Source organism: Rhinatrema bivittatum, chromosome 14 (genome assembly GCF_901001135.1).
Source record: "Rhinatrema bivittatum chromosome 14, aRhiBiv1.1, whole genome shotgun sequence".
Taxonomy (NCBI): Eukaryota; Metazoa; Chordata; class Amphibia; order Gymnophiona; family Rhinatrematidae; genus Rhinatrema; species Rhinatrema bivittatum.
The window spans coordinates 16,870,865-16,893,074 of record NC_042628.1 but is presented as its reverse complement, the minus strand read 5'-3'; the positions used below and the strand labels follow the sequence as shown (position 1 = coordinate 16,893,074).

Sequence of the window (22,210 nt, the reverse complement as noted above, 5' to 3'; positions counted from 1 at the left end):
CAGTAGCTCTAAAGATATTGTCTTCAGATTTTCCACAATTTGCCAGTGATTCAGACTGTCATAAAATGAAATTAATGTAAATAGTACAATTTAAAAGAAAATTCTCTTAATATATCCAGTTTCACTAGTACTTGAAAACATGGCCTGTGAGCTTTTGATTTCCCTTCTCCACCTCCTTCCGCTTTTTTCCCTTCCCAAAATCATTACTTCAAAGGCAAACATTTCAATGTTACCATGTAGTATTTTTATCTGCTCTGGTTTCAGGTGCTAAGAGAGGTTAAAGTCCTGGCTGGCCTTCAGCATCCTAATATTGTAGGATATCACACGGCCTGGATGGAACAAGTACAACCACCAAATGTAATACGTGAGTGTGTTACTTTCTGTTGTATTAAGGTCCTGATGTACTAAGCATTTTTCCATAGTGAAAATATTTGAGAAAAACTCTTTAGTACATTGGACTCTTAATTTCTTACTTCATGAATTTGATAGGAAAAGAAGACAAAAGATAAAACTTTACACTCTTACTTTTGAAATAACTACTTATTAAAGGACCATGAGACCCATGCACCTTCCATATCAAGTCTTGCTAGGGCAGGCTAAAATTCTATGTGCTGGCAGAATGTTTGAAGATTTCTCTTTCATATCATTTTGGAAGCAGTGGCGGTCTTGCCCGCACCACATGATCATTTTCCTTCCTTGGGTTCTGAATGTAGTAGCTCCATGATCATCTTGACTTAATGTGCTCATGGTGTTTCTTTTGGATAAGGAGATCATTAAGTGTCTTTTAATGTTTTGCCTAGAAACACTGAAATAATTGGCAGTTCTCAAACTTTATGTGTTATCTTCTGCCACAAAGAAAGCCTTGGTCAAACTCTGATGTCCTGTACAGAAGTATTTTCACTGACATGATAAACATGAAGTGTTTAATTGAATTCATTGTTTAATGTGGCTTACTAAATAATAGGAAACTCATGAATTTGTGGTCAGACCCCTCTGAAACTTCTGCTTGGTCAAGATGGAATAGCTGTTGTAGGTTCTGTGTAAGTTTCTTGTTTTTTTAGTCTGATACTGAGTTAACACATCAAATCTTATTGCTTATCTGTAACTAAACTTTAGTTAGTGAATATTTTGTCTTGTGCTCGGTTTATGAGAGAACTCCAAAGCTAGGCAGGATTGGGCTTGGTCAGTGGAAGGTATTGGCTGTTCAGATGAACAGTATTGTCGGTTTTGAAGATAGTTCAGTTTTCCTAGCATGTAGCCAGATGGACTCAGGACCAATGGTTTATGCTCCCCTGCCAGCAGATGGAGACTGAGACAGATTTCAAAGCTGATGTCGCCCTAGATACACCCCTGCAGTGACCTCAGCTCTTCAGTATTTCTCCATAGGTGGGTTTTAGAATAAATGGCGTATTTATTTTTGGCCCATTCTTTAATTTAAGCAAAGACTTGAGGCAGTGATGAACATGTTTAAGTAGGGGGAAGAGATCTGTCTTATTGTTGTGTGTTTATTGGTTTGATTGTGCTGTTTTAATATTGTTTTTTTCCAAAGCCTTTTTTTTTTTTCCATTTTTATTAAAATTTCTTGATCGCCTTTCACAAAAGGTCAAGGCAATTCACAGTAAAAACATACACAAAATAATTGTAGAACATACCACATGAATTTCATATAAACAAACACTGACCAATATCTGCAAACATTACTCACATTCAGTATTCCATGTATTTAAAGTCATAAACCACTGATTTTTTGAATGGCAGTATGTCAAGTGTAAATTTTAACTTGCTTTATTACATTGGATCCTGTACTTTGTTTCTGCATATGTGGTTTTGTTCATTTGTTGTTGCACAAGAATGATTTTTATTTTGTGCAATTGTTAGGTAAGCCAGTATGTAAGCTGCAAGCACTTGGAAGCTCTTCCAGCCAGCAATTCAACAGGTACTTACTTCGCTACAAAATGTTTTTCATTGGTGACTGTTTACCATTTTGCTTCTTTCTACTTAACTATGGATACTGTGCTGTCTGTGTTTATAAATTGGCCATATCCACTGAAGATTGTTTTGGGGAGACCATCTGGTAAACTAGTACATTTATTTATTTTACAACATTTCTAACCTACACTCTACAATTTTGCATGAAGCTGCTTACAAATTTTAAAACCATTCATAATAAATCAGCCACCATTTTGACAATACAGCTCATAAGACAAATCTTCAAACCGTTGGAGAAGGTCAAACATAAGCCCTTACTTACATTGCCAATCTCCTTTAAGATCAAAACATCTAAGATCCAGTGCGCCTACTGACTTCTTACAGAATATGTTTGCTTCTAATTTGTACTTAGCCCTTCTTCCTCTCTCCTCCCCTTCACTTCCCCTACTTTATCATGGATTTCATATGTTTTATACAATAAATAGGGAGAAAGTAGTATGGGACCTGACCCAATGAAAAATGATATCCACACCAAGAACTTTTTAGAAAATGTTGACTGATTGGGCAGGGAAGAGAGAATGTATCAAAATTAACATGATACTGTATTTTAAGGATTTGTGTTTAATTGACTTTACCGAGACATTGTCTAAGCAGTGAGACTCCCATGTTGGAGGAATAGACATGCACGTCAGTGGAATGTATTTGAGGGTCCAACAGGGAATCAAGAAGCACATCTTTGGTATCCTAGCTGGTTCAGGTGTAGCATTGACAAGTCCTTACATACGTTCACATCTAGCCCTCTGTCGGGCTGGAATCTCTGTGCCTTTCAGGCAAAATGGGGGAAAACTTAAGAAAAATGTTTTTGGTTTTCTTTTTATCATCAGAGATGAATCTTTGATTCAAAACATGGACAGTTGCAGTTCATCCATTATCTTTGCCGATTCCAGCATTCCAGAAGGAAAGGCTGCAGGTGAAGCAATTCATGAAATTCCCAATAAATCAGTAATACACACTGATAAAAGAATTGACTCCATTAAGAGAGATGCTAAAGAAAACAGTAAAACAAATAACACCAAAGCAACTGATATATCAAAAGAAAAGTGTAGCAAAATTGGTACAGAAAGGACTCGTTCTTTCAAAAAGCAGCAGTCCCAAGAAAAGAATAGCCATGGAGAAGGTGCACCACTCAATCATGATAGTGTATCGTCAAGTGATTCCTACACCGAAGAAGAGTGTCCTCAGAGGGAATTGTGTGTGCACAGGCAGTGTGAGGTAAGCAAGATTGTTTTAATAGAGCACATTTCGTGATGCTTGCAGCTAGACTTGCTCAGTTGTAACTTATTTCAGAATAGTACATTGTCTTTATTTTTAAAATATCTTTTGCAGCAAAAAATAGCCTTTGATTAGAGCGGCAGGCTAGGAACCAGGAAAGCCCAGGGATCAAATCCCATTACCACTCCTTGTGGTCTTGGGCAAGTCTCTTTACCCTCCATTAGAAAATGAGTTAGTAAATAGGGCCCTTAGATTGTAAACTCTCTGGGGACAGGGAAATACCTACAGTACCTGAATGTAATTCACTTTGAAGTGGCTGATCAGTTACAAAAGGCAGAATATAAAAAAAAAAAAAAATGCATTGTTTCTCTATCTATGAAAAAAACACCCTTGAATAGACACAGGAAAGGATTAAAAAAAAACAAACCAGCTGTCCTATACACTGATTCCCAATTGAAAAGAATAAATCAAAATTTAGCACCCACACTTACCAGTTCTAATGTTCATATGCCAACTGCTAAAGAATAAAGTTCCTCCTGCTGTGACGAAAAAATAAAAAATGCCCATAAAAGAATGTCTCTTCTCCCAGAAAAGAGAGAATTGGAGATCTCTCTTGATAAAGCAGGCACATTTTGTCATAGCCCAGAAATGATGTCACTTTGTTTTCTGTTTTTAAAGGTTCAACACTATTTAATGCTAAATATACAGATGAAGCTCTGTGAAACCTCCCTGTGGGACTGGATTGTAGAGAGAAATAAAAGGACACCAGAAGCTTCCAGTGAGTGCTTAATTCCATTGTTTGCCTTTAAATGTAGCGTTGGAAGCACCACGGAGGAGGAGGAATAGCAGCCACAGGGACAGTGAGAACTTCACGTTTTTCCTTTGTCCCTGCTGCCACTGATTTCCTGCTTAGGCCAACCATGGTCCAAATAAGTGGAAGGTGGGGTGAATTGGAGAAGTAAAGAGATGGTGATAGATGACGGGAAGAGAGAGGGAACGATGGAGATGAAAGGAGGGAAAAACATTTGAAAAGTAAAATGGGTAGGAAATGGAATAGGGAGGCAATTAGAAAAGGTGAAAGAAGAGAGACAAACAGGAGGAGGAGGGAAGAAAACTTCAAGACTCTGAAGATGAGGAAAAATAATTTTATATTTGATTTAGACAGGGAAATGTGTGTGATTATAATAAATTTACATATTCTTTGTATAATAGGGTTTTTATGATATGCAGTTGACAAGTAGCACCATTTTATCATTGATTCTTTCATTTGTATTTAGTGTTTACAACTAAAGTTAAATATTTTCTAAATCTTTTTTTGTGTGGGGGGGGCACGGGGAGAAAGGCTGGGAATAATTTGCTCTAAGCGTCCCTATCTCCCCCCCCTATAAAGTGTAGTTTCTCTAACATCTGCAGTGGGCTGTGTCCATTGTGTGTGCACTGCATCTGTCATGCTAAGAATATTGTGGTTGTGGGTGACTGACTTGGTTCCTGATTGGTTGTAATTCATTTAAAATAGCAATTCCAGGAGGATGAGAGACTCCACCATGCACAAATATATTGTTCCTACCTTTTATCATTACATTTTTAATCTGGCTGTTAGGGTTTTGTAACTTTTACATCCTGTTATAGTTTGACTTTGTATGCTATTCAAGTATTGCAATAAATCCAATGGCAGCGCATTTTAACTTAAAATTTTATTAACCAAAAAAGGATCAATTCATTCAAAGGATTTGTCTGGCTCACTTTAGGAATAAGCAAGTTCCCTGTACGTACCCGGATCAGTCCAGACCGTGGGTTGAGCCTCCTGTCCAGCAGATGGAGTCAGACCAAAACTGAAAGGGTATCCTATATCAGGACCGAGCCTACCCTGCAGCCCCTCAGTGTTTGTCTGTCTCCAGCAGATGCAACAGCTCGCCCTGTGGTTCCCTGATTATTACTAGTTAGCCCTTTCTCTGCGGGTTTTCTTCCTTTCTTTAAGCAGGATCAAGCAAGTATTTTTACTTTGTCTCAGTTTGAAAAAAAAAAAGATTTGTCTTTGACTTTTTTCTTCACAGGAGACAGCGCTGTCTCCCCATCTTGCGGGGCCTAGGGGGGCCTTGCCTCTTGTGTTCCGTAGCATAGGCCCCTTTTCCCGGTGATCCTATGGTGGGGTGAAACTGGTGGTCCAGTCACTTCCCCCTACCTGGCTGCCTTTGCTCCGGGACATCTCTTTCTCCGGCAGTGCCTTTAGGGATGTGCCATTCCCCTATGTGAAGTTAAAAAAAAAAAAGAGAATGTACTTTTAAAGTCTGGGCTTTTTTCTCTCTCTTTGCCAGCAGCCAAGGGTTTTTTTTTGCTGAGGAGCGAGCAGGGTTCGATCTGCTGCCTCCGCTCCTCCCGGCAGCACAGCCCAGCTGATTTCTTCATGCTCGCGGCTTCTTCCCTCAGAGTATGCCGCGTTCGCACTGCTGCCTCGCGTGTGGTGAGCCCTCGTCGCGCGAGGGACTTTGCTCCAGATGCCTGCTGGGTGGGGAGAGCCCCTCCCTGGCAGCAACAAAAAATCTAACCCGTGGTCGATCCTCCCACCGCATGGCTAGGCTGTTCCCGGGAACGACGGCCATCTTGGGAGTCTCGGCAGCCTCCGATTCGGGGCTGCAGGAGGGTGAGGACTCAATTTTGGCGGTTCCCCCCCCCCCCCTTCAAAGTTCTGGAAGTTTTGACATAAAATGTTCTGCATTGGGGCTCCATCTGATGATGTCACCCATGTGTGAGGACTAACATCCTGCTGTTCTTGGAGAACACTTGTTACAGGTAAGCAACTCTGCTTTCCTCAGACCTATGTGAATTGTGGCTGCCCCTGTAAAGATGGCTTTACAGTTATATTCTATGTGTATGATACAGAACAAAGAGAGCTTAAATTATTAAACACAGAAAAGCACAACCAATGTAAATAGTATACATTTATTATTGTGCAGATTTCCAGCATATTCTGATTAAGAAAAAATGTAAACGTGGATGCCTCTTCTATTTCTAAGGTCCTTATCAGCATGTGGATGTCGGGTGCACAATAAAAATTTTCCAGGAATTGTTACAAGGAGTATATTACATACATTCTATGGGAGTCCTGCACAGAGATCTTAAGGTAAGCAGTAAAATATTCGCTGGATGCTAAAATGTAAGGTGAAAAAAAGCAAAACTGTCCTCACAGCAGTTCTTCAGCATAGGCAGTCTGAAAGTCAGCCATGTTGAAATAGTTTGATAGGAATATAATTTATATATATTCTGCATCTGTTCAAGGCAGATAACAATAAAACATTCATAGAAATGTAATCATCTATAGAACAGAGCTAATAAAAACATAAACTAAAATGTCGACATAAGAGTCTGCCACAATTCACATTTGTGAAGTAATACCTGCAAGTCACCAGATTTGCCAAGAATATTTCATCTTATATATTGGGGAAAAAAACTGATCTGGATAAAAAGTGGCATCTCATTGTAGAGGGAGTATTAGATGTTGTAATCCAGGCTATGAAACGGTACTCATGGATCATTTCTGAAATTTTGATATCTAGAGTTTAGTATTACAAAATGTGTCCAAGTATATTTCAGCTGCAATAAATCTTCATTTTTGTATGTCTAGCAGTTTATATTACCTCTCAGACCTGGCAAATTATTTTGATACTACATTAATGTATTCTCTATTGTTTGTTTTGGCCTCATAAACTGCTATGTTGTATAATCCTATTGTGTGACTAAGCTGCATAATTGGAAAGCAACAAAAGTGAAAACATATTTTCTACTGCTTTCCTGAGCCATTATTTGAAAATTCATGAAAGAACACACAGTTTAAGTTCTGCTGTTCACATCTTCCCAGACCTCCACGTTCTTGTAATTTTGATTAAACAATTCCAGGTCTGCCACTCTAGTCCGATCTCTGGAGGCTAGAGTGGCAGACCTGGAGGAGCTGAGACAGACAGGTACATTGCTAAGGCCTTCAGGGACATAATAGTCAAGTCCCAAATCCAGTCTGACAACCCCAGTTCTGCCTTGGATCAGAAAGATCTCCCGGTTGGAGAGCATCACCCTAATGTAGCAGGACGTGATCCTGTAGGAAGGACCTGCTCTCCTGGACCAAGGATGAATCTCCCAGGGCTGCTGTACAAACATATTAATAATAATAAGCACTGATATGAAAAAAATTATGAATTTGTTTTCCAATTGAGATTTTGCTCTGTTGTACTGTTTTCTGTATTTCAGATTGTGATTCAGAGCTCCTCCCTCCTAAACCCTACCCTGTTCAGCCTCTTATCCCCATCCTGCATTCACACGGAGGTTTTTTTGTTCAGTTAAATTAATACAAAAGTAGGGCACATGCAGAGAGCTCTGCAGAAGATTTTCTTGTGATGTAGCAGATGGTTTCTGTGGAGATCTGCTAGTTGTGTCATGATGGAGAACTTTGAGAGAGGAAGTGGACTACAACGACCAAAGCAAAAAAAAAAAAAAAAAATCATTTCAGAAGTGTTAATTTTTCACAGTAGCTGCCCTGCAAACAAAGCTTTATAGAACATAATAGATTACATTTAAAAAAACCACAAAATTGTTGCTTAACATGCATAGTGAGTTTAATGTTTCTGGACCCCCAGGAAACCATTTCTATTTTGGTTTCTTCTCTCAAGTCCCCTGCAACACATGGATGCCATTCTGAAGAGCAGAGTTCTTTAGCTGCTTAAACTGGGGTGATCCTTTCAGATAAGGAGAGAAGTCTTGGTAATTGTACACAAACTCGCATACTGTTGCTGGCAGAAGTTCTTTCAGGCAGTATTTATATTTTTCTCCATACATGCTTCTGACTTTGATCCTGCAGATATCTTTTAGTGGTGTTACTGCTTGAGATAACTGTAACAGAAAGGCTTTTTGTTGTTGAAATTCTGGGTGTTGAAGTCCAGAGGGTAAAACCCCTACGTTATTAGTTAGTTTTAGCGGATAGGAAAGACTTAGTAACTTGCTAAACAGTGATGTATATTTTAGATTGGTTTGACGGTCAAGAAACCAGAAAATCGGAGACTCTCCAAATTTTGTTAAAGAGTTCACATTTGCTTCAAACTTTAGAAGAAGATCAACTATTTCCTCTCTCCCTCCAAAGCAAGCTTCATGAATGGCTGCTCTTCCCTCTTTATCTTGGGCATTTACCTTCGCGCCATTCGCCAAGAGTAAATGAATACAGTCTATGTCTGCACATAAAGTCTTTCCTCCTTTAGTTGAGGCAGTGCACACAGCTAGGGATAGGGATGTATTCCCAGTCCGTGGAACAATACTGTTAACATCCGCTCCATAGGATATCAACGTTTCTGTCATCTCCCTGCTCAGTATACCTGCAGCCATGTGAAGGGGCGTCATGCCATAGCGATCTACGGCATTCACTTTGGCTCCGTTCTGAGCAAGAATAGAGATGGCTGGGAAGGCTCCGTAGCGTACAGCCAAATGTAGTGGTGTTTGTCTGTTGTCACTGTGCACTTCAGCGTTGACCTGGTCACTGTACTTGCACATGATTCGAAGGCACGCTTCAGTCTGATTCTGCATAGATGCCATAGCTCTCTCAAATTTGGTCTTTGGCACAGTCCAGCTAGTAGTAATATTGGGCCAGTGTTCGATTATTAGGTGAAGTGCTGTACGACCCTTCATGTCTCTAGAATAAAAGGTGTGAAATCAATGGAACTTCGTTACTTTTTATAGACATAAAAGTTGTTTGAGGTAGAAACCTCATATTTATGAAATGGAGATGTTCATCTAGTCGAATTGTGATGGTAGAATGCCTCAGCTGTAGCCAGTCAGTAAAGAGGCAATTTTTTTTAGTAGAAAAGAAATACATATAGCTTACCGTATGCATAAGACTTCCATATTGTTCAGATTTTGTAAAAATCTGCATCCTTATTTCTTTGGCCTCTGCAGTCTGCTAAGCAGATTCCTTAACTTAGGTACCCTTACACAGATGAAAAGCGTATTTCCAAGAATACTTTGATGTGTCAAAAAATATTGATTCACAGATCTGCTAAAAAAAAATACATGTGCCTGGGTAGAAACAAATGCTAAAATAAAGGATTCTGGGAAAATAGCAGGGCCTTCTTGCAGTCAAATTCAAGTGTGCCATGTGTTGGGAGACAGCTGTTACTATAATAATGGGGACAAACAGCTAAGGGGGTTTTTTTTGTATCTTGCCTACAACTGTCCTGTTAAAAATTAAAAAATAAAATAGTTTCTATGAAATGTAACTGGGAGTTGAGAAAATGACCAGTTTATAACTTATGTCATGCAATGGGCACAAAATTAAAATGGCATTAAAAGAAGAGGTAGGCTACAGCCAGTTTTTGGTTTCCTGTTAGAATGGCTAGAAGCTATATTTTGGGATTTTTTTAACCTCTAAACTGGGGCTGGTGATCCTGTACCTTTACTGTATTGAGGACTATTCTACTCATGGCAAATTGAAAGTAAGCTGCGCACAAGACATTTCTGATCCTTGTACATACCCAGATCAGTCTAAACTCCTGGGTTTTGCCTCCCCCCTCCAGCAGATGGAGACAGAGAAAGTTTTACTGACACTGCCACATAACACTAGGCGCCACCTGCAGTCCCTCGGTATTTCTCTGTCTCCAGCAGATCGTGGAAGTGCAAATCCTGCAGTCTGATATTTAAAAAATAAAGAAGAAACCTCAAATGCCAATTTGGCTTGCTTCTCAGGGGGTTGTTAGTTCCGGTGGGGCCATCCCTCCTGGTTTGTGAGGCAGATGAGCAGGGGGGTTGGGGACCCTTTGTCCCGGATAGGGTAGAAAGCTTGGAGGTTCCAGTTCCCTAGCCCTGAAGGAGCAACAGAGCCTGCTGCTGGTCTTTGTTTCATTGCTTTAAAGTTTTGTTGAAGAAAAAAAAAAAGAAGAAAAGGGAAGAGTCTGAAGACAAAGAAGGGGTTGCAGTGGGTCGGTACGCTTGCCCGGAATCTTTCATTGCAGGTTAGGTGGCTCTTTTAGTTCCCGTTCCTCTGGAGGTGTGTGTTTTTACCGCGGCATGGGACCCACCGGACCCTTGTAGCCCCAGCAGCTCGAGAGATCCTGTGCATCTGCCTCATAGGCGTCATAGTGGATAACACATTGAAATAGGACTTTTCAGCTTGGAGAAGAGATGGCTGAGGGGCGATATGATAGAGGTGTTTAAAATCATGAGAGGTCTAGAACGGGTAGATGTGAATCGGTTTTTTACTCTTTCGGATAATAGAAAGACTAGGGGCACTCCATGAAGTTAGCATGGGGCACATTTAAAACTAATCAGAGCAAGTTCTTTTTCACTCAACGCACAATTAAACTCTGGAATTTGTTGCCAGAATATGTGGTTAGAGCAGTTAGTATAGCTGGGTTTAAAAAAGGATTGGATAAGTTCTTGGAGGAGAAGTCCATTACCTGCTATTAAGTTGACTTAGATAATGACCACCGTACTAGCAATGGTAACATGGAATAGACTTAGTTTTTGGGTACTTGCCAGGTTCTTATGACCTGGATTGGCCACTGTTGGAAACAGGATGCTGGGCTTGATGGACACTTGGTCTGACCCAGTATGGCATGTTCTTATTGTCGGTTCAGTGTGCTGCGGCAGTCAAAAAAGCAAACAGAATGCTGGGAATTATTAGGAAGGGAATGGTTGCTCCATGGTGAGACCCCACCTTGAATACCGTGTACAGTTCTGGTTGCCGCATCTCAAAAAAGATATAATTGCGATGGAGAAGGTACAGAGAAGGGCGACCAAAATGGTAAGGGGAATGGAACAGCTCCCCTATGAGGAAAGACTAAAGAGGTTAGGACTTTTCAGCTTGGAGAAGAGACGGCTGAGGGGCGATATGATAGAGGTGTTTAAAATCATGAGAGGTCTAGAATGGGTAGATGTGAATCAGTTAGTTATTTAGTCTTTCAGATAATAGAAAGACTAGGGGGCACTCCATGAAATTAGCATGTGGCACATTTGAAACTAATCTGAGAAAGTAGTTCTTCACTCAACGCACAATTAAACTCTGGAATTTGTTGCCAGAGGATGTGGTTAGTGCAGTTAGTGTAGCTGTGTTTAAAAAAGGATTGGATAAGTTCTTGGAGGAGAAGTCCATTACCTGCCATTAATTAAGTTGACTTAGATAATAACCACCACTATTACTAGAAATGGTAACATGAAATAGACTTAGTTTTTGGGGACTTGCCAGGTTCTTATGGCCTGGATTGGCCACTGTTGGAAACAGGATTCTGGGCTTGATAGACCCTTGGGCTGACCCAGTATGGCATGTTCTTATGTCTTAGTTCATCCCATCTGGTGACTGGTTGATTCAAGCAAAGTCAGAATCCCTTTGCCGGGACGCAGTGGATTTGGTCCTCCTACGCCTATGGTCGTTGGGGTGGATAGTCAGTTTGTCCAAGAGTCACCTTTTCTCTTCCCAGACTTTGGAATCCCTGGGGGTGTTTCGATACCAAGGCGGGAAGGTTTTCCTCACCGAAGAGCGGATTTCCAAGTTGCAAGCTCAGGTCCCTCGTTAGGGAAGCTTTGGTACATCCCAGGAGTCTGGACTGATCTGGGTACATACGGGGAAAGGAAAATTGGTTCTTACTTGCTAATTTTCGTTCCTGTAGTACCATGGATCAGCCCAGAGTCCCGCCCACTGGAGGAAGGGAAGATTTGGAGAGTCCGCTGGATCTGCTTTTTATAATCATTCTGAAGAATGGCGCAGGTTTTGTTAGTTCTACACAGGGTTGGGCATGGGTGCAGTTATCTGTTCCAGTTTTTCTACTTCCCTCTGCTCGTTCAGGGGATGTTAGTTTGGTAGTTGGTATTTGTTTTCTATTTTTGAGCTTGGGTGCAGATCAATACTGAGGGACTGCAGGTGGCACCTCATGTTGTGACAGTGTCAGTAAAACTTTCTCTATCTCCATCTGCTGGAGGGGAGACAAAATCCAGGAGTCTGGACTGATCTGTGGTTCTACAGGAACGAAAATTAGCAAGTAAGAACCAATTTTCCTTTTTAAGGCACACTAAATAAAAATATTAAAATAATTTTCCTTGGGTTTCTCCAGTACGTCAATACATACTTGAAGGTGTTTTAATTCTGCTTGAGATGGAATAGGTTAAGTATATCTTACCTGACATCGGGGTCAGCTCCAGATTCTAATAAACAAAGCAAACTTTTCTGTCTTCTGTATGTGGCAGCTAAATGAATGGGAAGTACAGAAAACCTCTGCAAAACAAACAAAGCAAAGGCATGTGATATTGCTTTGTCTTGCAGTAAATCAAATGCACACTGTTGGATTTTCAGCTGCTGTTAAGCAGAATGGTTTTACCAAATCACCAAGGTGCTGTATGCTAAGCTGAAAACTGGCAGTATTTTTTGTTCTTTTCTCCATATGTTGTTGCTTTTTGCAGAAAAGGGCTTCAGCATCACTGACAGTTGACTACCTATATTTTAAATTTTACTTTGCAAGATAACGTTTGTTTTTGAAACAATGAATACATACATTGGGATGGGGTTATAAATCATCTTCTATACAACATCTCTGACTACACCTGGGAGTGCAACAGTGTTTAGAACAGTTTACCCTACATCTAAATTATATATAAAATATTTGGATCCTTTTGAGGGTAACTTTATAACTGTATGTGCTGGGGTAAAGTCTGCACATACTGTTTAGGTGCAGACCACCCCAGATTTTCAATGCAACTTATGCATATAAATTTGTGTTGAAAATTTGCATGCAAGGGCTGTGGTGACATGCACAAAATCAGCCACACAAAGTTACACTTCAAGTGAACTTGCGCACATACTACTTAAAATTTAAAAGTATACATTCAAGTTCTAACTCTGCCCCAGAACATCTCTTTTCAATTTGTATAAAAGGACACATGAAACTGAGTCAAGTCCCTGAGGCCACAACCCCTGCTATGCAACTGGGCATAAGAAGGATGCCAGCCACATGGTCGGGGGAGGGGGGCCTTGACTTCTGGCTCTGGTCCAGAATGCTCAGCATGAGCTGGGATGTGGGATCCAGGCTACCCAAGGTACCTCAATGGTTATTGAGGAAGTGAGCTGGGCCTGGGTCCCAGACCCGGCCTTTTACTTTGCTTATTGCTGCCAGTGTAACTTGTCCACCCACCCTTGTGAGGCAGGGCTGTGTCAGGTTTAATTGAGCAGGGTCAGAAGGAGTAGAGAGGGTATGGGGAGATAGGACCTCCATTCGTTGCAGCTTTGGTGGAATTCTTCTAGCATGTATGTCATTGCTTTTCTGTTAAGTTCCAGTAACGTCAGAGTTCACTTACAATAATGTATGGGCAAGGTGACCCACTCACACTCTTACAACAGGAACAGGCCCTCCATGGACCTCTGATGTGAACAAGACACGCAATTTTAAAATTCAACTTTTATGGCAGGAGTGGAGGCCTTCATATCTACAAAGAAGTTAAAAGGGGGAGATTGGGCCAGTCGCTGACCCACAAAGTAACACCGCCTGCAGAAAGCAAAAGGGCACCTCTTATGGCAACCAGCAGAATTGATGGATTAACCAAATCCAAACTTAATGACAAGCCCAGATAAACCTTAGCTGGAGTACATTAAGAAAATGGTTTTAGTAAATAAAGCTGCAGCCATGTGCTGCCCATAATTTGTAGCCTCTGTGCAGAGGAGTTTATTTATTTAGCATTTTTTATATACCGAGGTATAGCAGAGTTGCCTTCACTCCAGTTTACACTTATAATAACCTGTTACATTTAAAGTAATTTAACAGCAAAAACTGCAGAAACTGGTAACAATAGCATAAACTGATCAAGATATAATAAAATAGGAATACAAAAAAAATCTGAATTTAAATTATGTAGGGGACATCTGTAGTAGAAAAATGGGAAGGATTGAGGGGGGAATGCGTATGGGAGCCCCCGAGACTGGCTAGACAAGGTTGTGCCCCGTGTCAAATTTAGAATAGTCATTTCCGCACGTGAAAACATTTCATGATTGTAAATGGTTTTGAAAGTTGTGCCCTAAAAGACATATCCTGTCACATTTTAAACAAGTCTAAAGGCTATCCTTCCACTGAGAGGTGACTATGGAAGAGTGACATTCATTTCTCAGTTATTTTCTGTCCCAGCATAGACATCTACTCTTGCTTAGTGCAGACTCTTTCGGTTGCCCCCCCCCCCCCCCCCCCCATTAACAAGTTGTAATGTGCACCACAGTGCAGCATGCGTGAAACCTTGTGTGGCTGAGCATATGCTAATGCCGTAAGCATATCGGACCCAAACGGAAGTAAATGCCTCTCCCCAAACCCTCAGACGTTCTGAACCATCACATTCGACTGCTCACTCTCTAACTACTAAATCGCAAATGGCACTCACTCCCTTCCGTGGTTTGTCTGCTGAAAGGAGGTTATAGACAAGAAGGACACCATCTACCATCTATAGGCTTTTGTTTCTTTACTTTGTAACTGAATGCCACGTTAAATGCAGTGCTTAGATTCTGGCACTTAAGAAATGTTCTTTGTTTTATCTATGTAGGGAAAATCTCATGAAGTCTTGGAACTTTGGCACAGTGTTAAAAAAAAAAAAAAAATGCAACAGAAATCTCGTTTCATAAATGTTTTGTGAAATATGTTTTTATTTTGTTTTTGAAGATGAGCCCTATTCAGCCTTTTTTTTTTTCTATTATGTATTACTCTTAAGAAAACGTAAGCTTTCGTAAACATTCAGCTGTCATTTCTACTTCTTCATAAAAGTTTGTCCTTAAATATTAGAAATTAAGCAGAGGAGTACAATTACCTGAGGCCATATTGGTGGAAAACGCACACAGTCTTCCCAAATAGTAATTGCCTCATTGACAGGATGGGTTTGGAGTAAAGTTTTGATGGTGTCACAGTCTCCCTTCACGATAGCTTCGTGTAGTTTTGCATGGAGATAATTCAATTCCAGGTTGCATTTGCACATGTTTTCAAAAGGCAGAGCTTGCTCAGGACTGGATTGTCTCATGCATCTTTTAGTAATGTTGCCCATGTTGAGAGAGCTACTTTTGTACTGAAAGTTACATAATTAGAGGGGAAAATATGGTAAAAATTAACTGCTTGAACAATTTCAGCTCTTTGTGATGTAACATGTTGAGTTCTAGAATGATCTAAGAATGACTGATTTAAAGATGCAGTTTGTCTAGACAACTGCACAGTCATACACTTCAGAGCTGCATGTGTTTGTATATATATGTAAATAGTATGCAGGAAATATATATACCGAGTTCATTCAAATTTGGCAATTATCTTGACAAATGTAATTCTCTCTCTTCCAGTCTTTTAACAGAAGTTCTAATGCTTTATGTTAACTGACCCTACATCGAGCATTTCTTAAGGTGGTATGTCAGAAAAATGGCCTTAGTTGTATGATTCCTTATGTGATTTAAGTATAAAGTTTTTAGGATGATGAATTTATTTTTATTTTTAAATATTTTGTTTTGTATTATTTGTATTAGATCTTGCACTTAATGGAAATCTGTAACTTTATTTTGCATGTTATGATGTGCAAAAATGCAATTGATCAGAAAAATGATAGTTTCATTCAAGTCAAAAAGATGGAATGTGATGAATTTCATTTGTTTTCAGCCAAGAAATGTTTTCCTGCATGGCTCAGACCTCCATGTGCGAATAGGAGATTTTGGCTTGGCCTGCAAAGATATTATACAAGAAGACACAAACCAGTGGTTACAAATAGACAAGACTAATGGTAATAGCATCAAAGATATTCTCTGTAAAGAGATATTATAGGACCATTAAGTGAGGGCCCAATCCAAATAAATACTAGGAGACACATGGTGCCTTACATATGCACACAGATCTGTCCCATTTGTTGATTTGGTGCTTACATGTGTGTAAAATACTCTGCCAAATGCTGTTGTTTTTCTCAGACCCTAAGAGTTTTAGTAAGGGTATACAATTGAAAAACCCTCCCAGTCACTCCTGCCCCCCCACCCATGATCTTTTTGTGCTATATCGATAACTATATTATATCATGAAATTATAATGTACCTAGCAATACCTTTTTGTGATTCCTAGGTTCAGCACATACCTCTGGAGTAGGTACATGTCTATATGCTGCACCAGAACAGCTTCAAGGATCTCACTATGACTTTAAGGTAGTAGCAATTAAAAGACAACTACCATAACCTTTTTCTCATAATGAATGAGGCTCTAAGATTCTGTATTTTAATTTTGAATATAAAGCTGAATTAGACCTATGCCCCTTATGTGGAAAAATATATTTGACAAAATTGAGTGACTAAAGCAATACAGAAAACCAAACTGATCTCTTCACATATGCAAGTTTGTTCAGTACTATAAATTTCTCCCTCTCAAATTACTGTCTGAAATGAGGTGCTTACACCCTTTTCTTTATTTTCTGTCCATAAGCAAAATGATTTAGCCATGCTGCATGGGGTGGCAGTAGGTGTGAAGCAGTCAAAGCTTGTAAAGCTTTTAGCTCTACTGTGTATGTGCAGCTCGTCCCTCACAAATCTGCTTCCAGAAGTCGCCTCAGTCTGCACACTGGACAGATGGCGAACGAGATTTCATTAGAGACCCCAAAACGGGACTTTTCAGTGCTACTGTGGCCCAAAGGAAAGTATCTGGCTTCAAGTACCACTCATATGGCCACATTATGTCGGTGACTGACGGGCACAATTATGTTATTTGTGCTTAGGCTTGACCATGACCAGGCGAACTGTTGTGACTGTGGCAGAATGTCGCCTAGGACCCAGAGACAAAGGGCTGCAAAAATAAAACTCTTATCGGGTGGAAGGTCCTCTTTGTCTCCTGTGGCAGTCTTTTCTGCTTTGCCTTTGGGAAGTACTTCCCATGTATATGGGTCCAGAATGAGGAGCGATTTCCCCCAGACAGAGGAAAGAACTTAAAAAAGTGGAGAGTCAGCTGGCTTTCACGGAGATGACACACACGGTTAAAACGTCGTCATCTACCCCATCGGCATCAATTAAACAAAGAAACCGCACCGAAACAAAAAACGGTTGACACACGCTGCATCTGGCGCACTGCATTCGATGCACGGTGTGAAAGCTGCCACGCACGAAGCACCATGGTGCACTATGTACCCAAGTCAACACAAAAGGCACATGAACTGCACCATGCCAAAGCGAATGGTGCAAAGAAACAGAAAAAAAATAAAAGACCAGCGCCACAGACAACATAGGCTAAGAAAAAGCCTGCGCGTCAATGTATAGGGGTATATTTTATATTATGTCATAGAACACTCTATACGCAATCTTGTAAAGCAAAACGTAATTTACTAAATGTTGCTAATATATGGATAATCATCAAAGATAAGTAATATAAAAAATGAATACAGTATCACTAACTGTACATAAATCAATACTGGTAAATAGAATATTAATCTAAGATCAAAAAAGAACCCCTCCTTATATGTCTTCCATCTATAAGACAGTGTCCTTGGAAACTTGGAAGACAGTGAGGTCAGGGACCCTAAAAAGAACCAGCTGATTCACTCTTTGTTCCCTACAGATTATCCAAAGAAGTGGGCAAATACAATTCCTTATATCTCTTTTTTTTTTTTTTTTTCTTTGACCTAACCTTAAGGTCTGCATGCACGTTTGCACTTTCAATTTGCACTTTTTACTACCAGGAAGGCATTTCAGTACTAGTCTTTGATCTTTCCACTGTTAAGATACACCAAATGTCTTAACTCATTACCAGCTCATTGGTATCTGTATTAGTATTTGGTATTTGATTTTCCCAGGTTTTAAGAGACACCAGATGTCTTAGTCTTTGATCTCTCCAGTTATTAAGGGACACCAGATGTTCCCCGGAGCTATCCCAGCTCACCTGTTGCCAGTATGTCCCAGGAACGACGTGATAGTGTCATGTCTTTATACAGTCCCTGTACTGAACTTATATGCAGTAATCATCAATCATTAGAGTCTGTTCTGATCCATCACAAAGATCATGACTGGACCAAAACCCATTAATGTTACTGTGTTGACTTTGCCCCCCCCTTCCTGTTAGTGTCATAACGCTCAGGTGAGGACTGGTCACTATCTCTACCAGGTTTTTCTTCTCACCTGGCCTATGATTTCTGGGGAGGGAAACTCCACCCTTCAAGATTCCTCAAGGGATTTACTACTCCTATGAGACATCATTTCACTTACCAGCAGGAGGTCTATGAGTTTTTAGCTGCCAGCATATGGCATCAGGGTCTTTGACTCCAAACACCTTAACCAGTGTGTTTCCTTCTACTATTGAGTACTGCAGCGACAGAAGAGGAGGACATCCCATTATTGTCCTCAAGTCCAATTTACAGTGTGGATCAAATCACAGATATTGTATACAGTTTCTTCTCCTCTTTATTTCTGCAGATACCACCACTGATTTTTCCACCGGTGTACCCTGTCAAACCAGCTACTACAGAAGCGGTTATGCCAGGAGCACTGCCAATGCCGCCTTCATCTCCTTCAGAAGAGGAGTACGCACCATTAACTGTCTCTTTGAGGGACCCAGTACTGACTCCGTGATCAGAGAGCTGGTCCTCTTGTTTCCAAGAGAATTCCCTCATAGTTCCACAGAAATTCCATCTGACCCGCCAGATGAGCTACCTGACTATTCCTCTCCAGTGGAGGATTTGACTTACTCCCGTTTCGTTGGAACAATGGGAATGTCTCCCAAGGTGGAAGTGAGGAAGGATCCTGAATCTCAAGTAGAGGATATGGGGATACTAAAAATTTTAGAACTATCTGCTCTCATCCCGTGCTGTGCTAGATAACCTCCTCATGAATCATGGGAATCCCTCTTCTCAGGGCCGTTGTTCTGCCCAAGCTGGATCTTAAAATTTTGATTGAAAAAAACACCTCTATACAGTGTAGTCTAACTTCCACACAATTCAGTATTGGTGAAAACCGCAATGGAAAGTGAAGAAAACTAGGCTGCACTCTAATACCCTCCAGGAAAAGACCTTAAACTCCAGGATGATTTGGGCAAGAGTTTTCCTGATCGCAATGCTCACCTCCAGAATCCAGCAGCATCAATTCTATATGGTGTAATATAGGTATGAATGCGTACAGGGGCTCAAACCCTATATCAAATCAGAGGATGGACAACAAATTACACCCAACCACGCCACGATCTAGAGGAGGGCCTCCACCATCTCTTAAGATCGGTTTATGAAGGATTTGACACAACATCAAAGACATCTGCAACCGCAATAGGAGCGAGGCAGATGGCGTGGCTGAGGGCAAATAGCATCAGAGATGATGTCCATGAGAAATTGGCGCACCTTTATTTAGGGGATAATCTTTTGGGGGAGAAACTTCAAGAAACAGTATTGAAAATAAAAGACAGAATGTCGCAGTCTGATCCCTGTCCATGGGTGGAGATCCACTTGCAGGCCTTGGTTCATTTCGCTTCTTATTTACAATTCTACTATGATAAAAACAGTGCTACGAATCCATCCAAAGTTTCTACAAGGTTGTATCTGCTTTTCATATCAATCAGGATATCATGCCTTCCCACTTATTTTCCAAAACCATACACACACGATGGAGAAAAACGCCTGCACACCCTGGTTTGCTTGGCCTATTATAAACGGAGAACACGGGAGCATAGACATTCTTCTCAGCTTTTCATATCCTATGATCCCAATAGGCTGGGTACTCCAGTTGCAAAAAGGACTTTATTGAATTGGATCACATCTTGCATACTGCATTGTCATATTTCTAGGTCCTCATCGCTGTCTCATCCGATAAAGGCACATCAGATATGGGCTACAGCAAAATCAGTTGCCCATTTGCGCAATGTACCCATTGAAAAAATTTGTAAAGCAGCTACATAGTCATCCCTGCACACCACTTCCCACTATTGCTTGGATGCGGTGGCAAGTGTGGATAGTGCAGTAGGTCAAGCAGTGTTAAACAATTTCTCAGCCAAGTACACTGTTGTCCACAGAGGAGTCGGGGTTGCAAAACAAAAAAAGAGATTATATAATCTTGATGTAAGCAACCCTCCTCTTGGGTCTCCCCATGCAGCATAGCTAATTCATACTGCTTATTGACAGGGGAAAAAAGCAAGCTTGCTCACTGTAATGGTGTTTTCAGTAGATAGGATGACTTAGCCATGCGTTCCCACCTGCCTCCCTCGACAGCATGTCTTCTATGTACATTGACAACTATTTGCTTGGAAATGGACTGAGGAGACTTCTGGAAGTCAGTTTGTGCAGGAAGAGCCTCACCTGCCCCTAAAAGCCCTACAAGCTTTGAGAGAGAGCTCTGCCTAGTGCTACATCACCCCATGCAGCATGGCTAATTCATCATGTTATCTACAGAAAACAGTTTACAGTAAGCAGACTTGCTGTTCTTTGGTATATGCTCATTAACTGAATTTTTCTCAAACCTCTTAGTTCTTATTAGATGCACTGCTTTGCACTCATCAAAAATTTTTTAATGAGACTGCTTTTCAAAATTAGGCCCCACAATTCTTTTATTATTGCAATTCAATGTTTTCCTATTGACTAAATTTATTCTATAAATTAGAGAAACTGTTCTGTTTATCCAGTAATGTATGGCTCGTATTGTATAATGCTTTACAGACAAAATCTCCCAGATTTTGTATGTTAATTAAATGTTTCTGTCAGGGTTTCTCTGCTTGGGGTATATCACCCCAGGAGCAGTACAGGATTGCGAGGCTGGATGCTGGGCAGGACTGGGGCCGGTCTTCCACCTAGTCAGCCCCCCTCCCTCACAATTTGAGCCCTTGGATTCTGGGGGCTAGTAGGTCTTTGCTGCAGCAAAGTACATCATGGTGTGTCTTTGCAGGCGGGAACAAGGCTTGGACAGGCTGGAGCGTTGGAGCAAAGCTTAGGCTGGGGAGGCTGGAGCAAAGCTGAGCTTAAATACAGGAACTGAATACAGATACAGACAAATTGGAACTGGGCAAGGACTAGAACTAGTTATAGGCTGGGGCAAGACAAATGCATAGGCAAGACAGGGAAAGAATACTAAGGCTAGGACCGGGCAGGACTAGACCAGGATTAGACAAGACAACACAGAAAGGAAAATTGGTCCTTATCTGCTAATTTTCGTTCCTGTAGTACCACTGATTGGTCCAGACTCCTGGGTTTTGCCTCCCCTCCAGCAGATGGAGACAGAGAAGTTTTAACCTACTCCATCCTATACCCTTTAAGATTCCCTAAGGAACGAAAACCAGCAAAAGTAAAAACCTAACACTAAACCCAGACTAAAGGTTTTGCACCTCCACCATCTGCTGGAGACAGAAAAATACTGACAGAGTCTAGGTGGCACCTTAGGGATTTATTTATTTATTTAAGGGTTTTTATATACCGCGGCTCGTTAGCAAACATCACCTCGGTTTACAATGAACATTAAATTAGCAACAAGCTTTACAATCCAGCATAATTAAATAATGATACATCGCTGATAACATTGAAATCATAATATAATTAAAATAAACTAGATTTAGCAGGGGCGTATAGGGCTGGCGGATCATATTAACAGTACAGATATTTACAAGTTCAGAATTAGTTGACAGCTAAATTACAATATTAATAATATTGCAAGTAAATAGGTCACCATGGTGTGTTTAGCGTAATTGAAAAGTAAGTGATAGGAATGAGAAGATAGTATTATATGAATGTCATATTATATATTTTAATCTGAAGGGAAAGGTTCACAAATTGTAGGCTTGTTTAAACAGCCATGTTTTTAAGTTCTGTTTAAATTTCTTGTGGCAGGGTTCCAGGCGCAGATCAGTGGGTAATTTGTTCCACGGAACATGTTAAAACGGAGTACGTTAAAACTTCTCTGTCTCCATCTGCTGGAGGGGAGGCAAAACCCAGGAGTCTGGACTGATCCGGGAACGTACAGGGAACAAAGAATTAGAAGGCCCATAGGCCATTAGGCATAAGGCCTGAAGACTAATAAGCAAAGAGAGGCCACAGAGCAAGAAGGAAG

The 22,210-nt window shown here is 40.6% G+C and overlaps 2 protein-coding genes across 5 annotated transcripts in view; one reads left to right on the top strand and one right to left on the bottom strand.

Annotated features, from left to right (window-relative positions):
- Positions 1 to 22,210, top strand: part of EIF2AK1 (eukaryotic translation initiation factor 2 alpha kinase 1) — a 63,152-nt gene that overhangs the window by 38,658 nt on the left and 2,284 nt on the right. The window contains exons 7-13 of one of the 3 annotated variants that reach the window (XM_029576443.1): positions 265 to 364; positions 1,879 to 1,936; positions 2,877 to 3,201; positions 3,880 to 3,979; positions 6,216 to 6,322; positions 15,831 to 15,951; positions 16,281 to 16,360. In XM_029576443.1, the coding sequence (XP_029432303.1) occupies positions 265 to 364; positions 1,879 to 1,936; positions 2,877 to 3,201; positions 3,880 to 3,979; positions 6,216 to 6,322; positions 15,831 to 15,951; positions 16,281 to 16,360 (891 nt within the window). Of the gene's footprint in view, positions 1 to 264; positions 365 to 1,878; positions 1,937 to 2,813; positions 3,202 to 3,879; positions 3,980 to 6,215; positions 6,323 to 15,830; positions 15,952 to 16,280; positions 16,361 to 22,210 lie in introns of all 3 variants that reach the window. The other 2 variants (XM_029576442.1, XM_029576444.1) reach the window with 2 other exon arrangements.
- On the bottom strand, positions 7,788 to 15,215 carry ANKRD61 (ankyrin repeat domain 61). 2 transcript variants are annotated; one of them, XM_029576446.1, is made up of 3 exons: positions 15,004 to 15,215; positions 12,345 to 12,439; positions 7,788 to 8,869 (listed from the first exon to the last, which is right to left on the bottom strand). In XM_029576446.1, the coding sequence occupies exons 1-3, from the start codon at positions 15,208 to 15,210 to the stop codon at positions 7,855 to 7,857; spliced, it is 1,317 nt and encodes a 438-aa protein (XP_029432306.1). In that variant the 5' UTR covers positions 15,211 to 15,215; the 3' UTR covers positions 7,788 to 7,854. The 2 variants fall into 2 exon arrangements, with proteins under 2 accessions (XP_029432306.1, XP_029432307.1); XM_029576447.1 differs by having other exon boundaries at positions 12,345 to 12,474; positions 15,033 to 15,215.

Bases quoted from the DNA above. Each gene is read 5' to 3' on its own strand.
- ANKRD61 (XM_029576447.1), bottom strand. From the start codon at position 15,210: ATGAGACAATCCAGTCCTGAGCAAGCTCTGCCTTTTGAAAACATGTGC. The intron at 12,475-15,032 runs GTGTGCGTTTTC...TGCAAGACAAAG, and splicing joins AATTACTATTTGGGAAGACT to CAATATCACATGCCTTTGCT. The intron at 8,870-12,344 runs GTAAGATATACT...CTTTTATTCTAG, and splicing joins GGAGCTGACCCCGATGTCAG to AGACATGAAGGGTCGTACAG.